This window comes from Taurulus bubalis (genome assembly GCF_910589615.1).
Source record: "Taurulus bubalis genome assembly, chromosome: 13".
In the NCBI taxonomy this organism is placed as follows: Eukaryota; Metazoa; Chordata; class Actinopteri; order Perciformes; family Cottidae; genus Taurulus; species Taurulus bubalis.
Genome location: NC_136601.1, coordinates 19,073,911 through 19,097,527, shown reverse-complemented (window position 1 = coordinate 19,097,527; position 23,617 = coordinate 19,073,911). Strand labels below are relative to the sequence as shown.

The 23,617-nt window shown below is 42.8% G+C and overlaps 1 protein-coding gene across 1 annotated transcript in view; it reads right to left on the bottom strand.

The window, feature by feature from the left end:
- Positions 1–5,910: 5,910 nt before the first annotated feature.
- Positions 5,911–23,617, bottom strand: part of gria1a (glutamate receptor, ionotropic, AMPA 1a) — a gene marked incomplete at both ends in the record, with an annotated part of 63,840 nt that continues 46,133 nt past the window's right edge. Inside the window, 5 exons of the mRNA XM_079228273.1 lie at positions 5,911–6,078; positions 8,024–8,158; positions 13,049–13,163; positions 16,224–16,471; positions 17,069–17,267. Of these exons, the coding sequence (XP_079084399.1) occupies positions 5,911–6,078; positions 8,024–8,158; positions 13,049–13,163; positions 16,224–16,471; positions 17,069–17,267 (865 nt within the window). The remainder of the gene's footprint in view (positions 6,079–8,023; positions 8,159–13,048; positions 13,164–16,223; positions 16,472–17,068; positions 17,268–23,617) is intronic.

Below are 23,617 nucleotides of genomic sequence, written 5' to 3'. Positions count from 1 at the left end.
TGATGTCACTAATCACGGAGTGTGACACAGCATGACACCATGCTATCGCTATACCACACACACTCATACACACACATTAAGCAATACGCCACACAATGGCACGTTCTATATTTGTATCTTCATCACAATAATTCCTCTTTCCGGGCTGAAGAATATGATAAATGACTGTTGCATGTTTCTTCCGAGCAATGTACGTTTCATTTGAACTCTTATGCACACAGATGCAATATCCAAAGCAGAATGTATGCAATCAAAGAAAAACAAATAACATAACAACCAATGGCGGGCCGTGCATTTTGTACCTATGCCTGCTGTCTGATATGTATACATAAATACGCGCATGACCCCCCTTGAGCGCTAGTTAGCTCGCGAGCTAACGCAGACCTGCTTTCCAGTTAGTTTCCATCGCGCGTGGCCAAGCAGGGTGAGATGCGCCGCGGGGCTGGGAGGACAGCAGGTCCAAGTGTTACACAGAGTCCACAGAGAAAGTCTCTGATTGATGAAACTCTGCAGATTTGATAAAACAAATGTCTAATGAAGAGCGAGTTGATTAACTTTGCAGAGGTGCGGTTTTGTCGGCCTCAAAATGGCCATTGAAATAACTGGCTCAAATTGTCTAGGGTGCATTCCTTTGACTTGTCGTCATCGGTGTTCTAAATATGCACCAAAGTGCACTGAGTTTGAAGTACAATAATAAAACAAAAAAAAAACACTGCCCAAAAAATACAGAAAGCCAAACCTCCACCTGTAGGCTCTGATGAGAAATTCCCTCCAGGGGGAAGTCATTATCATTACTCCCCACTCCCTGCTGTGCTGAGCTTGCTGTTCCTTGAGTGATGAGGACAGTGCTGAGACGCCATTATCAATGCGGTACATATGATCCACATCTACATAATGGGCTATCCCAAATGATTTGCCCGACTGAATTAAGTGAATTAATGCGCCACAGCCGAGTAATGTAAAGGCACAACAAAGATATTTGTCAAAAATGGTGAAGAAGTGTTCCATTGTAAGGGAAGAAGCAACAAGTGGACTATTCTGTTGTGGCCTCTCGTGGTGACCAACCCACAGAGAGTCACTGGATTCTCCAGTTCCTCACAGTGTCTTTCAGCGCATTGATTTTGGTTTTCCAGACTCCAAAGTTGTTTCCAATGTTGTTTTTAGACAAAGAAGGAAGCTGTTAGCGTTTAGCAGTTAAAGAGACAGACATTTCCCAACAAGAGTTGGTGGGGACCAAAAACTGAGCTAAAAGAAGAGTGAATATTGGACATTAAATCCCCCAAAGGGCCTCAACTCTTGCCTCACTGGAGGGAGCGCATTATGAAGAAGGTTGGATCATGTTTGTAGGAGAAAAAAAGCTTGTGTGCAAGATGTGTCTTAGTCAAAACCAAAAATGATTACTGAATTAAGTGGCAGAACAACCCAGAGTCACGGCAGGTCGTGAAATAGGCCCGAAATGCAATTAATTGGTTTCATCTACCGGGACATTGTCGTTGTCACTCAGTACAAAACAATGTTAATGGAAAGTGAATTAGGATATTCCAATTTTGTGGTCGACACACAAATTAAATGCATCCACGGGACTCTGCAACGGTCAGAGCTATAGTGATGCAGTATTTAGTATTGAGAGACCACCTTGGTGGGTTGGAGGGGAGCTGGACGGGTCCAACAGACAGTTTCAACCACGAGGCCGGTGTTCACACGTTTGTTGCATGCCATCCTCTTCTTTCTCTCTCTCACCACAGAATGCATCGCTCTTTGCTGAATGAAAGAAGAACGGAAACATGTTGTGAAATAATCTGCGGTTCCTCTCTGTTTCCTTCTTGTTGTTGTATCGACTGTGCAGGTCTATCTTCCTGCTTTTATGCAAATTATGTTTACATACAGATGCAAATGAGTCTTGAGTGGAATGCATGTGAAGGTGCTCCTTAACTAAATGTCGTCTGTACTTTCTAATCTGTCTGACCTTCATGAGGACCATTGAAGTCCACACAAGTTGGTTCTTTATGATTGTCATGCAATGCGGCTTTTCAAATGTTTTGTTCATGAAAAAAAAAAAATATATATATAAATGTATGTCCATTGACATGTATGAATGCTAAAGAATGTGGTGATGGAGGCATGCGGTTGTATTTCTTGAGATGTGACTGTTAATCAGCTGTTCTTCTGTTTTATTGTGGTTGTTTGTATGCCATGTTGTATATGTTACATGTTTATTTTGTACGGCTGCTATCTTGGCCAGGTTAAAAAAAAGATTTCGGGTCTCAATAATACTTCCTGGCAAAATAAAAAAGATTCTTTTTGGATCACTGCACTCCTCTCTGGCCCAGGCAGCGCATTTCTTCTTCTCTGCTTGTCATATAGAAAGTCATATCCCATACGCAGTCTTATCTCATACGCCCGAGGCACGGAGCGAGATATGTGACTCCTGTGGAAATAAAACTAAACCAAAAAAAATAGTTTATATCTTTATTCTGTTACAAAAGCATGATGACTTCCTTCCAGGACACTTTGGTTAGAAAAAAAGAAGATTATTTCTCAAAATACTGAATCCTAATAGTTGTATTCATTTACTTTTTTTTTTTATTGACCATTGTTTTCGTTTTAAAACTCAGTAACACCCTTTCCATAGTCTAAAAAAACAACAATAATGATGTTTCCGTTGAACAAACTGGTGATTCGATTCCAGTAGCAAAATACTGTGAAAAAGGAAAACGACAAAGAAATACTCAAATGGTGTTAAATCTCAAGCACTTAAAAAACACCAACAGGAAATCCTTTTTTGAAACTGCAAAAACAAAATTAAAATTAAATAAACTCAAAACCGTCTTTAAACAACATTAGCGTCTACAGATTATTCAACATCAGTGTGTGAGTGTTTCATTGTTTTACACTCTTCAAAGTGTAACACTCTCCCGGCACCCCAACTCTCCTTTATAATACAAACATTGAGTGTCTTTTTTTGTCTTCTTTTTTTTTGTACAAATCTGTTATGGCATATAAAACATCTGTCTGAAGGTAAAGCCTTCACTGAAGAGTGCTGTGCCTTGATCTAATTAATACAACATCAGCAAAAGAAGACGCATAGATGAAGGGAAGAAAGGAAAAGTACTCACGCGGTAGGTAACTAATTCAGGTACACTGAGGCATGATGGGGGAGCGGAACAAATATGTTCACTATGGGAAGAGAAAAGCCTTTTATATACACAATAGGTGGAGGTATGTATGATTCCAGTAAACTCTGACTGACAATTTGTCTTTCGCGTATGACGACGTAGAGAAAGAGAGAGGTCATATATCAGATTTGGTACCATATTCTTTAAAGCAGGAACTCAGAGGAGAAGAAAAATAACACACAATCCGCTGGGACGAGTGCAGCCTTTGTTAAGGCGCTTGGCCTCCGCTGTGAAACCAGAGGTCAGTGAGACTGTGCAGTACGTATAGTAAAGCTGACCCCTGGCATCCGGCGGCACGGGAAATCCCATTTCAAGCAACAACCTTCAAGTCACCTTAAAATAAAATCACACCTTTGGACACTGTTGGACTCTTAGTGTGGTGATGATGATGATGGTGATGATGATGTTCAGTGCATTTCAGGACTTTTAACTTTTGTTAAGCTGATGATTTCCAATTTTCCACATGATTTTTGTTCACACAGGTGATCAAACAGCTGTACTCTCTCTGCAGTGGAATATTTGTGCAGGTGGAGAGAGAGGGTGAGAGGAAACGGTGCTCGTGCTGGAAGAGGACATATAATGCATCCTTTACTGTGATGCAGAGTGCAACACTCTCACCGGTCCCTTTGATAGTTTTCGCCTGTGAGACAGATATTTTTCTTATTGTCAACCTTTTCCCAAGGAAAGAGCAAAATCAACTATGGATTGATCCTATCAAACAAGTATTGCCTGTGTAGACAAAGCCTGATATACTGCTACTGAATCCTTTTCATTATATACTTCTGTTCAAGCAACATTTTCTTAAAACTACAGTGCCCAGTTGTTTTAGAAAAATACTGACCATATTTCTAAAATCAAACTATATCATTAGGAACTGCTTTTGAATAATGATGTATGTCTTCTGTAGGAATCAATAGGCTTATGGGTGGGTGTCACAGACAGGGCAGGGAGCTAAGAAAGTATTAAATCCCCTCAAAACATTATGTATTCATTAGGAAATGCACAGTCAAAGTTCAGTGTTACTTCCTAGAAAGAGACGACAACCAACGTATTGTTGTCATGTCCTTTCATTTGAGGTTTCTGACAATAAGAAATATATACATATAAAATCATGCCAGCCTTGTTCTTGTTCTGTCATTTCATTCTAAATCACAACATGACCTAAAGTCTGTTTTCTGTTGTTGTCAATGTTGGTCAGTCACCCATGGGAATAGAAAATAAATCCACTCGCCGACAAAATGGGCCAAGAAATGCAAAGTACATCACCAAAAATCATTTTGAGTTGCATGTATTGAAATGTTTTCAGGTGGAATTTTCTTTTAAGCATGCATGCCAAACCCAGGCTGTCTGCCCTTTGGCCCCTCTGCCCTCTGCCTTTCAGGGGCCTGCTGCTCTAATCTATGTTTACTTGACTTGATCTGAAAGGGAGAACTCCACAGCAGGAACCTTGACTTCCAATACACATAGATAAAGTGAACTGTGTGTCTGTCAGTGTTTCCATCGCCAGAGGAGGCCAACTTCCCTTTTACAGGGGGGCTCAATAATTTGGAAATGAATAGTTGCGCTCGCCATTCCGTTAAAACGGAATACAACTGGAAATACATCACAGGAGGGAGTGGACTATGCAGCAACACTTCCAACAATAGTCAGAGCAATATCTTCCCCAGGCTGTATCTTTCTTCTTCAGCGGGTGCTGCAAATTGACCCCTAGTATATCAATAGATATGCTATGAATGTCACAACAGTAGAATACAGTGTAAGGTCACTCAGTACGTAGCCACAGAATAATGCGTCAGTGTGTTTTCTCTACTCTAATCGCCTTATTCTCATTTCTGAATCTGTTTTTCTGATCATTAAATAGTCAAACTCTCCATCTACCTGTTGGTCAAACAAGTGTGTAGTGTATCTGTGTGCATTTGTGAGAATGGTCCTATGGCACAAAGACAAGGCATGACGTGTTGAATGAGGTGTAGCAGCAATGCACGTTTTGTTGTCGCTTGATCAGCCACGGATTTAACCGCCGCTGACCTTAAACTGAGGATAAATAAAATTAAACTACTTTTGACACAGCTCTTTGCGCTATAACATCAGTATGAATCATATAGTATATCATACAAACTGGCTATGCTACACAGAGCACTTGGTCCTTCCAAAGAAAATGGCGTGTAAATGTGAGTGAACGAGAGCGTCCCAAAACAATATCGCACCATCGCAGCAGTCTTTGTCCTCCTCTGCCACGTCTGTGCAAAGACACGCCCATCAGAAAGCATCTAGGTAGCACAAGGTCAGCAGTGGAGGTGAAGGTATTGCACACGCAGACGAACGTCAACAGCTCCATCGCAATGGCACAGCGCAGGCGTCACACTGAAGAACAAAGTTCCTTTTTTTTCTCTTTTTTTTTTTCTCACACAAATGAACACTGTAAAAAAATTCAAAAACACGCCCCCGGTGACGGCTTCGTTATTGCAGCACACTTCTTTTTTCATTTTTTTCCATCACATCCACGTATTTAAAAAAAAAAAACGTCGCGAGTCTCTTCGTAGTTTGTACGGAGCGGTTCGAGAGTGCATTTTGGCAGTAGGTTAAGTCTTGTTCAAGTCGGGCGCGTTTGACAGCCGGTCGGGGTGGATGGGTCAAACCGGACGGCCATGATTTTTGAGGTCATTAGAGTCTTTAGTGCTCTTCTTCTGCCCCGCCCTGCCTATTCCCCGCCGCCAGCACAGTCACGTGACGATCACATGCCGGAGGCACCCAGTCCCATGCTGGCGGTGTGGCTCATGCAGGGCAGCGTCTGAACGGTCTTGGGGAAGTCGTGGGTGAGGATTCGCCCGTTCTCTCCGCCGCTCCCGTTGCCACTCATCCTGGTCAGGGTGGAGCAGCGCATGGCGTCGTTGATGGATTGCTGTCAGAAGCAAACAAAAAGGGATTACAGTTAGTCTACACACCAGGTTTTTAGTCTAACACACATGCATGCATTGTTATCAGAGCAGGGAAACAGTCACAGCTAGCAGCGCAAAGCAACATGTGCTTGAAAAAGTCTTTCAGCTATACTGTAGTAAATACGCTATGCAGTTTCTCTTTCTTTATTACATTACTATATGTGCATAAGCAGCTGTTTATGTCACTATCTGACTGTGGTGCTAGCACTCCAAGAAAACCCAGAGCAGAATGAGTCGTTAGGAATCTAGGGTGCTAGCTTTCACACTCCCTATCTGGGACTGGGTGATATTCGCGAGTGCTAAACCACGGTGCTGGCCGGTGTGCATCAATGTTCTACTTTGTAACAGGAGGAGCAGAGTGAAGTGTGGGCAGTAAGAAGGGAGCTGACACTTCACTCATTGGTTTAAGAGCTCCATTCTCCAGTCTAGCGCAATAAAAGCCACTGGGCTCGAAAGGCGATGTAATGATGTGTGTGTGTGTGTGTGTGTGTGTGTGTGTGTGTGTGTGTGTGTGTGTTCCTTCTCTGGTGTCTGCCTGCCTCCCGTATTCTATTGCTGATTAAATTGGGCAAAGTGCGTGAGATCTGGAGCGACCGGTGAGTGCTGCGTGGGGATTGGAGAACTATACCGGCCTCTAATTGGAACAGCGTTGTTGTTTCTTTCAAGCCACACAGCGTAAAGGCACCGCTGCACTAATAGGCCGCTCGCCAAGCTCATCAGCACCCTGATCAGGTGCCTCTTCGTGGGCTGATTAAAAGATAAGAGATTCACTTGGAAGATCCCTCCTTGTCTTGGCCCAGGTTGGCTTCTTTCTCTCTTTTTTTGCTGTTTACACAAAGAGCGTATCAGCGAGAGGCTTTGATGTTGAAGAATGAATCAAAGGTTGTTTGTTGCAAATTGATCCACGAAGCCGATGACTAACAGCTACGATATTGCTGCTGTCGGAGGAGGGAGTTTTTTTACAAGCAACAAGTCTGCAGATCTGTGCACATACAAGAGTTTGACTGTTCGAGGTTAAAGCAGAGATGGAACACATGTGAGCCGCACCAGGCCTGCCTTATGGTATACAGATAAAAGATGTTCACTACAATGGGCCCTGCGTTTGCGAGACAGTCAGCAAAAAGAGGACAGGGAGCAGGGGAGAGGTTTGCTCAGAGCGACAGAGGTAGGTAGATGTACCACTGTAATTCAAATTGCCTTCATACCTGTGCTGCGAGATTATTTTTAATGACGGTAGTAATGGGATGTAACTACAGGGAGTCTTTTTCTTAAAAAGGTGCAATGTGTAATGTAATATGAAATCTAAGTGTTTAGATTTTATATTATCAACATATAGTCAATATAATACAGTGTAAAGGGTTGCCATCTAAAGGTTAACACCAAAAATGCTATATGCTAACAACTCTGCGTTGCTAACGCAAGAAAAAACAACAACTTGTTAGTCTTGTTACCATGTAAGCTACAGCGCTACAAAAGACGTGGGCTTCAGATCATGAAGAAACAGGCATGAGGGCAATTTTAGAATCAAGTGATGGAACAACACTGCAAGGAGACCAGTGACGTGAAGACTGAGCGAGGGAGCTGCAGAGGTAGAGAGAGGCACAGGACAGCGTTTGCACTGCGGTGGAAGCCGTAAGAGGCCCTACTGTGATCACGGTTAGATGGGCGGGAGGGGTGAGGAGGCGGATGTCATCATCATCATCATCATCATCATCATCATCATCATCATGGTTTGAATCACTGCGTTTCCTACCCCGTGGCTGTGCTCTGCCCTTATATCTTAACAGTGTTGTTGGCGTACAGGCCGTAGCTCTGCAGCTCTGTGTAGGGGGCGCTAGCACCACTGTCTAAGGCTGAGCAGTGAAAGGCCTGAGCGGCTGAGGCGGCAGCCGCTCGCGCGGTGGACACCTTCATTCGGCGCGACTCGGTCCTGGACTTGTAGCAGAACTCCACCAGCGCCACCAGCATGGCCAGGCCCAGGCCGCCGATCAGGATGTAGAAGACTCCCGCCACATTGCTGAGGCTCAGAGCGCTCGTCTTGTCCTGGAAGGGAGGGAGAGGGAGAGTCGAGCGGTGAGGAGCGATAGTGGAGACGAGATAGACTACAGCTTCACACACATAGGACCAAAAACTGAGGACAGACACACTGATTTACACACATTCGCACACACACACACACACACACACACACACACACACACACACACACACACATACAAGATTAAAGGACAAGACACACATATATGATGCCACACAAGCATAAAATATCAACAATAAAAAACTTGTTAGGCCTGTCTCACAAAGTGGGATGTAATATGTTGACTTGACTTTATTTATTTGATGTGGACATCACAGTGGCATTAGAATTCCTAGCATACATCTATGCACACAAAAACAACAAGATGCACTGTATTGTATTGTATGTTGGCTGGATAACTTTGAATGCAACTCTGGGTTTTCAGTTTGAGAAAAAATAGTTAAAATAGGAGCGAGCAGCATCCAAGGAGGGACAAAATACTGCAATCACGTTAAAATTAGAGAGAGAGAGCACAGAGGAACAAAGATAATTTGTTCCATCAGATGTATATTTAAGAAGTGTTCCTCTCTGGCTATAAAACAGGGCTTCTAAAAAACAGTAAGTAGTTTAAAAAGCCTTTAATAAAATCTACTGCTGCATATTATTTGAAATGCTTTGGATATATATATATCATATTCATGTTTCATCTTTGCAGGAACAGAGAATCTGAGGCAACCTCATGATGACACTCTCATAGAAATAGTACTTTAAAAAGGTATTTTTACTGAGTGATGATCAGCCTTTTTAATTTAAAAAAAAGGAAGCATGTCACACTGTCAATTAGGTCCCAGTGATTTATTAAAGCTACATTTCGGTCACAGGTTTTATTGAGTTGTTTTTTGTTTTAACAAATCGTACTCCTGCAGAGCTACTCTCCACATCAACTCAAGCAACATTAATGAAACAGTTCCATGTTCTGTTTTTTTCTCCGTAAGCAGAAGAAAAAGACAAACCTATTTATTTCCCGGTTCCAGGCTACTTAGCATATTCAAATGTCAGCCATATTATTGAGGAATATGTAAAAGCCTGAGCCTTGCTTTGTGAGACAGGCCCGAGATAATGAAAAAAGAGACTGATCAAGAGTTTCTATGACTTAATTATACATTTCTAAACATTACACACAAAGCCTATATTAACCTCTTACATCAACCCAAACACATGGCTGTTTTCTCAAAATCACATTGTGTGAGGGGAGAGGTACAGGTAAAGTGTGTTAACGCCCCACAACACATGCATTCATGCAGCAACAGCACAAACAAGTCTTTTAGTTTCACATTGCTCCATATTATAGGTCGTTGTTCTCTATCTCAATGGCACTTACTTACATTCATGCTTATTTATAGTCTGTAATTAAATGGGCTCCCTGAGACTTAAATCAGTCAACGTAAAGGGCTCTCATGGAGCAATCGCTGTCTAATGAGGACACTATTTCATGTGGATCTGTTTGAGAGATAGGGGGTGTCACTTGAGGAGATTTAGGGCACATGGCAAGCTATTGTTCTGTAAGGATGGTTTACACTATATGTGTCTCAACTTTACCGCTGACATTAAGGCTTATTGAGCTCTTTTTAAATAAATACCTTTTAACCCCAAGGGGAAATTTGTATTTGAATACATTTAGTCTGCATTTTGGCCAAACATTATTGTGTGCGTCAAACTATGTGCTATGGAGGACTGAGTAGTTTGTGGGGTTTTGCATCAAACACGGGGAAGACCAGGTGATTTCGAAAACCATTTCCATCTCATTGGCGGAATTTACGTTTATCCCCCGAAGCTGTATTCACCAAGCTTCCTAGTGTTGGTCCTAGAGGCCACATCCTTAGAAATGTTTTGGAATAAATAGGCTCTGTGTGTGCGTGTGTGTGTTTTAAACCCATTAACACCAACCAATAAAAAAAAGCCACTAATGAAGTGCCTTAGCCCTCTCACACAGCTAATAAGTGTTGAGAGTAGCAGAGTTGGAGTTGTTTTGGAGAGCTCGGGAGATTTTCAAGCAGATGAGAAAATCGCTGCAAATGAAAAGCAGCACATATTCGAGGTTGCAAGTGCCGCGCCAAATATTAAAAGTACAGCTTATTTGCTCCGTGTTGAGAGTTGGAGGAGAAGATCGAGGCCACTGTCACCCGTAGGTGCTGGCTCCAGCTACATAGTGAGCACACAGACATGAGAGGGCAAAGCTTCTTCTCGTCAAACTTCCTGCATGAAAGCGAAAAAGCGTATCTCCCAAACTGTCAACTGATTCCTTTAAAGGAAGGTTATGTTCCCCAACACATAAATATTTTCTACAGAGGGATTTAACATTTCACAGTAAACCATGTTTAAATTTAGACTTATGTGAGCGTACTGCAAAGATGTTCCTGACTGACCAATGGCAGTGCATTCTGCTAAATCTCTCTTTAAACGGACCTCTTTGCTTTGAGTCTGCAGCTGAGTTAAAAGCGCTGCGTTCCCTGGACACTCAGCCCCTCGTGACACATGGTTTGACGCTTCTGTGCTCAAGTATCAAAAAAATATGAGCGAGGGAAAGGAAGAAAAAACTAATATTTTGCTCTAGTGCTGTGGCAACGGGATCAGAAGGCAAACACCTCCAGAGATACCTGAGATAGAGAGCAAACGCTTTTCCGTATCAGTGGATGACATAAGGTCAGTTGGTGGGACTATAGCAGATTGACAGCGTGTGCATCCATACATGCACACGCTACAGTGACAGAAGGCAAAGGTTGCAGATCAACGTGTTTGAGGAGGTTCAGCAAAGTCCGATGGCCTAATATCGTCATCCGTCTCCCTCGCGTCCTTCTCTGTTTCTTTCTCTAATTCTTTCTCCTTGAGAAGGAGTTGCAAATTGCTTTTAGACTGATTCATATTCAATCTACAACACAAGCTCAAGGTTATCATCGCACTTGATCGTCTGTGTGTGTGTGTGTGTGTGTGTGTTTGAGTAATCTATTTTTGGAAGTGGAATACACGGTGACTGTGTCTATATATAAAACATTGTAAAAATCCTAACTAATCCACCACACAATATTTATTTACACGCTGGTAATGAACATTAAATCTCTGAATACACAAACTCAGTGGGGAGAAATAGACACAAGAGCACCACCAGAGTACTGGCCCAAATATAAGACAATGCTTTTAGCTTTTTATGGCGAATGTTGGCTAATGATTGCAAACGCCAGACAGATTTTATGACCCTGCTCTATGTTGTACTTCTGTTACACTATGCTCCAGCATTCACAATGGTCTTTTAATTGGCACTGGTCACAGTGGCTGCTATTCAGCAAAAGACACAGGCCCATCTTACCCTACAAAGGTTTACTGCTGCCTCTTGTTAATGTGACAGCAGACGTGGATTTGACAGTCATGGCTCGGACAGAAAGGAAAACAAAGTCCTAACTGATGTTGGCTGACGACTTTCTCCATTAATGCTCTGCAGCAGGAGCTGCTGAGGTCGTAACAGCAGCAGAAAGTGGCAGTGATAGCAATGATACAGTCACTATCATCATAAACCATCAGTTGCTTTGAATCATCAAAAGCTGCAGCCAAAAGGGATTTGATTAAATTGTTTGTTTCAGTAGATTGATGCATTGCTTTGACATAATTTACAATGAATGAACAAATTCATCTGAAAGGGTACATTGCTACCTTCATAACTTGACTGAAAATATTGACTGAATAATCACTACCATCTTCATTTAAATGCGCAATGCATTTTAAAATATGTTGAACACGCTGCGTCTGCCTTCATCTTCCTTGTGTGCATCTCATCTTTAAAATCCTTCTATCCCAAAAAAATGTGTTGCAACATGGGTCTTATGTTTGGGCCACTACAGCGGTACTCGTAAAAACCACATGGGGAGTATTGCTCAGTATAATGGAGGCGGAGGGCTGGGCTTGGGGCTGGTCTAGGATCAGGGCAGGGTTGTGCTGGGAGGTGCTGTGAGGTGCCAGGTTTGGGTCGGAGACTAACCTTTCTTCCGGAGTCCTTGCTGCCACACTCCCCTTTATCGTACCACCATTTGTTTTTCAGTTTGTCTAAGACGGCTTGCTCATTGAGTTTCAACACCGCTAGGTTTACTGGGATTCTTCCAACCATAAGGAAATAACATAAATAACATATTATATACCATGTTATTTTATGTTATTCATTCAGAGACACAGAGCAGCAAATACATACACACGTTAATGCTTGAGCTTGCTCCATGATAAAAAATAAAAACAGTTTTTCACACTCACACCACACACAAGCGCGCACACACAAACACACACACACACACGCACACACACATACATATACAGCATAAACATCATTAGAAACAAAGTGATATGCATTAATACTCCATCTATCTTTGTTGGCTTTCTCCCTAAGGCAGTAGATGTGTATTACTATATCACTTTGGGTAGCCGGCACACTGCTTACCCTCACTAATGCAACACCGGTGTCTCAATTGTATCTTTTGTCACAAAAATGTAAGGTGTACAAAGTACACAGTTAACAACTACAACTGAACAAATCCCAAAGCCTTTAGGGGCTCCTCAAACATCATTGAGCACCAGGGATGCTGCTGGTTTAATACACTGATCAATTTGAAACCATCCACATAAATGTAGTTTCTGCAGGGTGGATGATACGAAATTCCCTCCTCTGCGGTCTTCAAATTTAGCCAGCGCCTGCCAGATAGGCTATAATCATCCCCCCCTTTGACAATGTTGCTTTGACCTTCGCCACACCGCAGAGGCATTAAGTGTTGCTAGAGAGGTAGTTCAGCGTGGGCCTGCCGGCCACCACCCTCCCCACAACCCTCCACTCCCAGTGGTGGTGGGTTACCCGCAGGGTTTATCAAACTGGCTCTGACCTTGGAGTCCCCGCCCCCGCTGCCGCACTCTCCCTTGTCGTACCACCACTTGTTTTTCAATTTGTCCAAGAGGCCCTGCTCGTTCAGTTTTAACACTGCCAGGTTAACTGGGTTTCTTGAAAATAATGTAAAATGATAGCCATTAGGAGACACTCTATGGGACAGATATAGAGAGATTGGTCGCATGGCGGTGGTGATCATGGAAACATTGATTTAATATTTGGAACTCCTGCGCGTAACTACTGATATGAAGCAGGAGTGCTGGTTTTAGATGGTGTTAGTTGTGTTTCTGCAATGGGGCTGAAATGTGAGCGCCCATACAGCAGTAGTCAGGTTTTACCAAGCAGGGGCCTCAGAAGGAGGCAGAGCTGACACTGGAAATGGAGATGCACTGGATGTGGAAGTCTGTCTACATGTGGTAATTTCCTTTCAGTGGCACCAGCATACAGATTGCTATGGTAACAAACCTATCAATATTCAACCCATAACTGCGTGATGGTGAGTAGAAAGAAGCCTGTGTTGATTCATTTTGAAGTATCAGCAGAGACAAATGCAGACATAGGCTTTCAAGGTTTTAACTGCCAGGTTGGATTCCACAAGTGTATTCCTCAAACTTACAAGGAAACTGTGTGACCAGCTGTAGACAGAGTCCTGAGCACGGATCTATATGAAGCAGCTCATCCAAAGCATCTCAAGGCTTGCTCGCTCTCTCTCTCTCTGGTGACTGCGTGTGTGTGTATGTGTGTGTGTATTTACTACAGCTGACTGGCTGTGGACAAAGACTCTCCCCACCCACGGATCATAGAAAGGCACAATCTGCAATCAGAATTTGCATGAAGGAAGGCGAAGATGACAGCCTTTGCCAGATTGTCTTTTCCCCCAAATCAGTGTAAATTCTTCCACGCAGTGATAATTTGATTTGCCTTTCTCACCAGTCGACGCGGAAGAGTCTTTCCCCCCAAACCTGAGCGCACAACACAACTGTAGGGAACACAAGTCTCCTGGGAGCTGGTAAAACCTCTGATTTCTTTCTCAGCCCAGCGGGAGCAGGCAGAGAGAAAGAAGTCAAAGTGTGCGGACATGGTGTCCTGCTTTTGGTCAGTCGGGTTGAGGTGAGCGGATGTCAGCGAGGCTACTGTACTGTGTGTTAGGTGGGATGGGGGCATACATGTCAGAAATGAAGCAGGGAGAATATATACACAACATTTCACAGACTGATCACAGAGTGCAGTTTGAAGACCGTCATCACATCCTGTAAAATGAAGAATTTGAGTATATTTATTTTCAAAGCGCTACTTTCAATTAGGCCTGCAGTGCAATATGAAAACTGTATATATATATATATATATATATATATATATATATATATATATATATATATATATATATATATATATATATATATATTTGATATACATGTTCGGGGCTGCTGTTACTCTCTATTGTTAAGCACAATAAAAGCTTTTCAATGTGCAGAAAGTGGTAAGCTTTTACTGTGCTGACAGTTTCATTCCCAGTTATAGCTAATGTAAGCAAACAAATAACATGATGTTTTCTTTAGAGTGTTTTCTACACTTTTTGTCAGTAAGCTGCTCCAGAATATTGCATCTCCAGAAATCTCATAGGAAGAACTCTGTATGTTGTACGTATAACACAATATTAACTTGTCCACCTGTCTGTCCGCAGTTAGAACGTGGGAACAAGACACATACATTTTGGAGAAAAACAACAGAGCACCGGTAGCAAAATCGATGCGCTAACAATGCATTGCAGGTATGATTGAACTCAACTCTTTGAATTCACTGGACACTCACTGATGTCTGAGCCCATGCGAGAAGCACAAATATTACATTTCTACTAAACCCTCAAAATTCTTTGAGTGTTCACTTTACACCAGTTTACGGATGTTATCTGTTGACGAAACTCTGAATCAGACATCTGTGAATGGCCAGAGAATAACATACATCACTTTGTTAATACGTATCACAGAGAGAGAGAGAGAGAGAGAGAGAGAGAGAGAGAGAGAGAGAGAGAGAGAGAGAGAGGAAATGGGTCCATCCTCTGCAGTTCAACACTGCATCCCATTGCTGTATAGTGTCAGGTTGGACCAATCTGACTACATGGCTTGAGAGCTGATTCATTTCACCAGGTGTGTCTTGTCACACAGCACTTACTCGCTGGCGGAAATGTCATTTGTCCTAAATTTAAATGGAGCCTCTGAGTAAGACACACGGGACATTTCTTGTCGCCGTCTTCTGACCTTTGGCTGTCAACCAAGGTGGAACCCCGAATGAATCCAAAGTAAGATTGAATGAAATCTCCCCATATGGCTCCTTTCATTAAAATGACCAAGGCCTATTAGTTAGATTAAAAGCTTCAGCTCCTGCACTCTCTCTGCAGTTGCAAGGAAAGATTATGAATGGGATGTTGGTTAAGATTGCTAATGCGATATGAAAAAGACAGCTGCTGGTCTCGGACGTTCGACGGCAGAAAAAGTACATCCAATATGAATTATCGTTCATTACATCAGTTATCACATTGCACGTGGCAAATATGAATTCAACTCTGCTGACTTCAGATTCAGGGTGTGAGCCTTGGCGGAAGTGGCAAAGTGGCCGTATGGGAAGTGGTCCTTTAAGGCGTAATCCTGCTTTCAAGGGCCCTGTTGGGTGGTGAGAGGTACATTTGCTGTGTGTTTGAGGGGAGGCTTCAGTTACAAAGCAGACGTGAAACCAGCCACCACAAAATGCTCAAGAAGAAGGTTTCCGAATGTAATCAGAGGGCAGCAGGGAAAACAAGTGTTTCTTAAAGAGGACTTGCTGTCCTACTTCTGCTAGGGCTCACAAGTCAGCTATTGAAAGGGCTAGCTGCATACACACATATGCAGACACCAACAAAGTGTCACATGGGCAGGATGAAGGTGTGAATGTCTTTGTGACAGCGTGCAAAAGAAAAGAAAAGTTAAATGAAGTACGGTGAAATGGATGCCATGCGTTCAATGTCTGATTAGCGTGGCATGTTGTGTTAAATATGAGAAAAAGATGCCTGAATAAATGAATAAATAAATAAGCTCAATGGACAACTCAACCGGCGACACAGATGATGCTCATGCACGAGCTCCAATAAAAGCCCTTTGAGGCTTTTATCCAGCTACGGCGCAGTGGCAGGAGCTTACCTGAGAGGCGAGCCCTTGGGCGTGGCGATGCCATAACCTTTAGAGTCCAGGTTTCCTCCCACCTTCATAGTATCGCACGGTTTCCTCTGCTCTATGTACTCGTTCATTGTGGACTCCAACAGGTAGGCATACTTGCCCTTGGACTTCCTGACTCTCATCACGCCCTCGTCCGTGGTCTTGACGAACACGGACGGGTCGGCCGCCTTCATGTAGGACCACATCTTCTCAAACACGGCGATCTTCGACCTCTGAAAGACAGAATTGTGAACGATCGAGACGGGAAGGCAGAGAATGAGACGGCGTCGGCGCGAATACTTTATGACCTATTTTCTATTCTGTTTGATGCCGTGTTAAAGCTGTTGTTGTGTTAAATTTTCATGAAATTAATTCGAGATGTTATTCATGGTTGGCATTTCTAATCAATAGGCATTTTATGCATTTACAGTCTTTAGTTAGCTCGCTACAGGAGGAGTTCTTAACCTTTCAGATCTTAAGGTCCACTTCTGATTGTTAAAAGTAAATGACCAAAAAAAAGGAGAAAAATGTGGTTGAGGAGCTGCTCTACAGTATCTAGTATAGCTTAATATTTTAGTGTTGGATTCAACAGGAAATGATACATGCATGTAATGCGTTACTGTTTGTAATTATATCTCATGGAGGTCAGCTTCACTGTTTATTCTCCTTCCACTGTAGCGGCTGTATTACATTTCTGATAATGTTAACTTCCCCTACCTGCTGCTTCACATTAAAAGCCTTCCACAAGGTGGATTTTATTGTGAAGCAGTTGCAGGAGCGTATTCCCCACAGGGGATCTTTGAATGAATGTTGGATTCTTTGTCTCTCACCCTGAAGAATTCTTTGGTGGAGCCGGCATCCAGCGTTCCATAGGCGATCTCCGTCTGCTTGGCCAAATCCTCGGCACTCTCTATAGGAGACACCATCCTCTCCACTGTCAGGAAGGCAGCCAAGTTGGCAGTATAGGATGAGATGATGATGAGGGTGAAGAACCACCAGACGCCTCCAACAATGCGGCCGGACAGAGAGCTAAAAACAGAAGGACAGGATCTCCGGTTGGTCACAAACAGGTAAATGGAAGACAATCGAGAATCAATTACATGTTCATGCACTGACTTGGAAAACGCATTTCTTCTCCACAATCAAGAAAAGCAATCTAAGAGCCGTGCCATGTTCACACCATCCAAATGACCTACATTGCTCCGTGCTCCCACTGCACTCACACACTCGTCATTCCAGCAGGCTTGGAGAGCTTAGACCAATGTGCTAAGGAAAGATAACCGGCTCCACAAAGGCCCACTCAGCTTCCTGCCTGCCAAATTAATCTCACTTTAAGAAAGTTGCCAATATGTTTCACGGAACCACGCACTTTAATTGTTGGGGATTAATAGGCAGAGGAGAACACTTAGCCACTGCTCTAATTGCACTTTCAAAATAACAAACAACAAAAAAACAACTGGATGGTTTGAGAGCAAAATCCCCTGAGTCAAATCCCTCTCTCTCTCTCTGTGCACATCGCTTCACCTCAAGAGAAGCCAGCTCCAACAGCTGAAATCATGTTGCGTTACATATCACGTCCCCCGACATGCGCCGAGGCGCAGAGCGGCGGAGCTTACGCAACGAAAATGACACAAATCTGAAACAAAAAAAAGGCTTTCATGATTCACCTTTGTGCCGTCAAGCCAAATGGAGCGTGAACATGAAGGCGAGATTAAGTATTAAAAAAAAAAAAAAAGGAAGAAGAGAGAGAAGCTGAAACATAATCATTTAAGATGCTTTTCAGATGACGGGTGGATGATGAAAGAGCAGTCAGGGAGCGAGCGGGGAGCAAACACAGAATGGATGCAGAGCCTTTGAAAACCAGTTGGGAGAGTGCAGAGCTGTCTGCAGGGTGTCTCTCTCTCAGTGTGGGAGTGTGTGTGTGTTTTGACTTGTTCACTGATCACTGTTCAAAAGGGGGTAAGGTTAAGCTTTTTTTTCCCCCTGTGCGGCAGGAAATGCAACATGCCTGTTCTGATAGCTCAGTGCATATTTAGTATTGGAGCAAACAATACCTAATCCTCCTGTAAGATACTCATGACTCATGACTTCACAGCATCTTGGTGCCCAGGCATTCAGGTGGAGTTTATATAGGCAACGAGCTCTGGTGTTATATATAATAATGTAAACCCTCACATCCCAGAGTGCAGCCCCTCAACAGAACAAAATCAGGTCAATGAGCTCAAACCATCCGGAGTTCTGTACGACTACTACTACTACTTATATTTGCACTCTTTTCCCACTTTGCACAACAATTCCCCGAGAGATGAATAACGTTATATGTTAACGTATTGTGTCTTTCAATCTGTAAACAAGAATTTACACATCGAGAAATGTCAAAAGATAAACTACACATACATATACGAGGATAATTAAATAAATGCTGATGCCGTTCAAAAGGTTGAGCCAGTTGGTACACATCATCCAGTCGGGGTTTAAATGTCACAGGGTGGATGAAGTGTATGAATACCATAACATTTCAAGAACATTTTGTCAGGATTACGAAAAAGATCGAAAACGGCTGAGTTTCATAACATTATGTTATTTAGAGTTGGATGAAAAATATCAATATTGCTTAAAAATCTAATTGTGAAAATAAGAATACTCAAAGAACATAATGATCAGAGTAAGAGCTTTGATGATTATGATCTCCATTAAATGGGAGAAAGAAATGAAAATGGTTGATTCTCTTCTAACTACTGGCCTGACACAATACCACAGCGTCGCACTGAGAGAGAAGTGACAGTGAGGCCCACAGGCCTCTCTGTCCTGATTGCTTTTCGTCGTTCCAGGAGTGAACACACACAGTTTACCTGAAGAAGGTTTCAGTACGACAACATTGACAAACAAAGGACTACCCGGAGATTGAGGGGAGGGAGGGAGGAGATGGCATAGATGAAAAGTAAACTGGATAGTACCACCAGAGGCTGACAAACTATTTAGCTTTGACTGCTGCTGGCCTCCAGAGATGGCAGTAAACAGCTGTCTAATCCTTCTTCTTCAATCGCCCCTTTTTTTCTTCTCCTCCCTTTCCCTCGCTCCCTCTTTCTCTCCTTTCTTTTTCCTTTCCTCTCCATCCAGCCGACGCGTCCACTGTGCTCCCTGCCTGTCTCCTCGTGAGCTGGAAGGGTGGGTGAGGGGGGGGGGGGGGGGGGGGGGGGGGTGACAGGAGCTTGTTTGAACAATGGCCTACGCTTTGGCACTGACACTGATGCATTCAAGTATGCACACACACACACACACACACACACACACACACACACACACACACACACACACACACACACACACACACACTCTTCCTGCAGACACAATGTGTGAGTTTGTCTGTGCAAGAGAACAACCAGGTCACCATTTACTGTGTGACTGAGAGAAAGAGAGATGTACGTGTGTGTGTGTGTGTGTGTGTGTGTGTGTGTGTGTGTGTGTGTGTGTGTGTGTGTGTGTTGGCTCTCCTGCAGCAGTCCTCCTCCCTAGCTGAGCAGAGCGACTGGCAAACACAGACCTGTTTGTCTCTGTTTGTCTCCTTTTGAACTCGTTTCCTTTGAGCGTCCTCGCCGCTGCTCATACATTATTGCACGGCAGCCAACCTTGGTGCCGGGGTAAAAACATTAACTAAGCTGTCTTATTAGAGTTAGGCAAATCTTTCCAAGCACTGTAATTTCATAGTCTTGTTAAGGCAATGATTAATCAATTATTCACTCCTTCGCTCCTTTTATTGCGCTATGAAGAAAAGGAATAGGGAGCAGCCCCGGCACTCGCTCCACAGCAGTGGTGCACACAGGGATGCAACTAAGCGGAGAAACTGTACCAACGAGTTGCCATCTAAAGCTCCAAAAACATGAGAAGACATCACTATAGGCTCTGTGTAGAATAAATAGAAGGACTGATCAAAAACTAAAATATTGTTCAAAAGATTAAGAAACACGAGTTCACAGTATAAGGTTCGGGCTTTATAGCATTTGCTGATAGTTTGCAGAAAACTTAAAGTTACTGATTTGTAACTCCTGTTCTCTGAGTAGAATGAGTGAGATGTTCACAATATGAGGGGGCATATACAGTATGAATCATTGGAGTTAGTGCAATGAAATAAAACAGGTGTGGAAATGGAGTTTATTAGACTGATTTAAAAGCTGAAAAAACAAATAATGAGCTGAGGGAAACTGCAGAGTCGGGAGATTATTAATCTGTTGGGTCGTCAGATGTCACATGGTCATTTGATCCGTTGCTAATATGAAAAATACTAATTATAGCAGCTTTAATGATTCCAAGAGTGCGTGAGCATATGTACAGTATCATTGCCACTATGAGTCGTGCATGCTTATGAGCCAGACCACCACTCCTCCATTTGTTGTGATGGACGGCAAAACGAATTAGACCATCTCTCCACAGTATGTCAGATCCAGATCTCCATCCCCTGCTATATGATCTCCACCCACAGCTGCTTGAGAAGCACTAAACTCTCATTAGAATTCCCCCGGCTGGCCTCCTCTATTCGATATGGTAATTAGCAATGACTAATGACTTTAGCAAGTGTAAAAAATGAGCCAGTAATGGCCACATTACAATGGATTAGGAATTACAGGGCTTTAAATGAGAAAGAAAATGGTCTCTAATTATAAAGTGATTCTAAGACAAATCAGGGATGGAAAAGGAGTTTTCTGCTACACTGCTTTTTTTTTTTTTTTTTTTTTTGCTTCTTCAAAATTAGCCAGACAGCTGTGTGTTCTTAATGACTGGGCACAGCCGCTCACGATATCTCGTCTGGATGGACGAGACTTGTTCTGTGCCAGTCGATTGAAAAGACCAGCAAGCGCACTTAAAAAAAGCACACATAGGAGCAGAGATGACAGAGAGGCACAAACACCCATACACACACACACACACACACATGCAGACTCAGTGTATTCAGAGTCTGAGGCATTCGTGTATGTGCTGACTAATTGGCCTCTGCTGTGGCAGGAAATGTCCTTAGCAACCACAGCTCACGTGTGAAAAACCATGTGAAAAAGATGCCTGAGATATGAACACAAAAAATGTTAAAAACCGGAGCGCTATTTATATCAAGACCACATCAGAGTGCATCCACTAATCAACACAACGGGATCACAGCAGATACAGGGAGACTGTGTGTAGCTCTATGTGCGCTCACACAAAGACCTTCTCTGTGCGCTTCGGCCAAAGAAATACGCGTCCAAGTAGAAAATTGATATTCTGTATTGCCGGGCACATCAGTTATTTCTTCAAACATACAAATAGTCAGTCAAAAAGTCAAGGACTGCTCGCCATTCATCAGAGTCATCTTTTGTGCACAGCGAGGAGCGAATTCACAAAAGGGCTACAAGACAAAAAGAAACCCACGGATGATGATGATGCACCTTGAGCAGGACCCCGTCGTTAATACTGATGTAATAGAAGCTGATAATACTGCCAGCAATTGTTAAATGTTCAAGAGATGCATGCTGATGTATACGTGGCTATAAGATAGGAGATTAAGAATCGGACAAATGGCTTCTAAATGCTTTATAGTTTATGCAAGCAATAGTAAAAATGTTCCGAAACATAACTCTGACTAAACCTGAAACTAAAAACCTGCGGTGAGAATCTCTCTCTCTCCTTTCTGGGCCTCTATACCGACATTGTCTTGCAGTCTTCTTTCATTAAATACATGTGATTCATAACAGGTATTTGAAAATGTCCAGGCCCCTCAATAGTTTCATATGCATCTTGAATACGCCGCATCCCCCAGTCGCCAGCATCTTCAAAAAAGCATCCCTCTGAGACTTTCTTCCCCAAAGAACTGAGAAAAGATTTTCTGCAATAAATAAAGCATGTGGAGCGTTCCTGCATCAAATTGGTTGAAGACTTATTTTGAGTCTTTTCTCAATCATTTGTATTCTTTTTTTAAATAAGATTTCTGAAGGTATGATATGTTATATTCTTATTTGAATACGTTTAATCATTCAAGAACGTTAATGTTTTTTTTAAATTTCTGACAACAAATCTGACTGGGATATCCCCGTCTCTCAGCTCCCTGATTTAATACAGTGAATAATTTCTCACTAAATTTTCAATAAATTGTAGTTTTCAATATGGCCGGTCAGACGGAGGCCGTTTCTGTCACTCACACAAACGCACAGACAGACGGCGAAGGAGGCGCGAGGGTCGGGACTGTGAATCAGCGATGAAAACTGTTTTGTTCGGGCTCAGGAGAATACTGCGTGCCACATATAGACAGAAGCTGCAAATGCTGAAAACTAGGATGTGACTTATTTTTTTAAAATATTCAGTATGGAAAACAAAGATTTATCGGTACAAGAACTGCCTGCCTCACTATTAAATGCAATTTCTGACAGGCTTTTATACACTGAACTTTTGGAAACAACTAGAGCGCTCACAAAATGTAGCTTTTAGCTGTGAACACGACTGGAGAGAATTCCACAGAGCTTTAAACGATTTATCGGGACAAGAACCGCCCGCCTCGCTATCTTTAGAGACGGAACTTCTAGGTTGTAGGTCGCGGCCTAAATCAGACAGACTCCTCTCAACAACGAGCCGCATGTCACAACGCTGAATGTCCCTCGCTCCGAAGGTGACGCGGGGGCACATTTTGCCGCATGCTACGACAATGGTGAAGAGGTCAAAGGTTAAAAAACACAGTTTCTCACATATTTATATATAAATGAACGATTCAGGTTTCCAGATCCTCTTGGATTGATTCCGTTGCAACAGACAGTACTTCAGAATTTGTTGTTTAAATTGTCCGAAACCCTCGAGGCTGTGCTAATAATACGCCATTAATTTGCCTCATTTAATGTGTAAAGCTCTCTCACCGGCGTGCAGCAGAGAAATTACAATTAGAGCAGGTGAGGCTGGTCAAGAGGACTTCCCCAAAGTCAAACACATTTTGGGCTGTAAAATTGTGGTGTTTTACAGAATCATTTATCGGGTGTGAATGTGTGCGCGAGCATTGGTGAACCGGTTACACCAGAACCAGGGGTCAGCAACCTTTTCTATCCAAAGAGCCATTTTGCCCTTTTTTCCACCAAAAAAAAGTGGCTGGAGCCGCAAAAGTTATTTGATATCAAGGCTTATGAAGTTGTATATATAGTATATATTATATGTCTTTATGAAATAATAGAACAAGAATAAAGCGAGCGGACGTCTTACTGTCTCATGAGCTGACGCAGAACCAGCAGCAGGAGTGGAGTTTGGAGACTTTATCCACTTCCTGATAATATATCTACTTTGCTCAGTTTGCTGCAGCAGTTGATAAATCGCTCTTCTGCAGCTTGATACTTTTCATCAGATGCTGTGTGCTTGTTCTGGAAGAGTCTTTC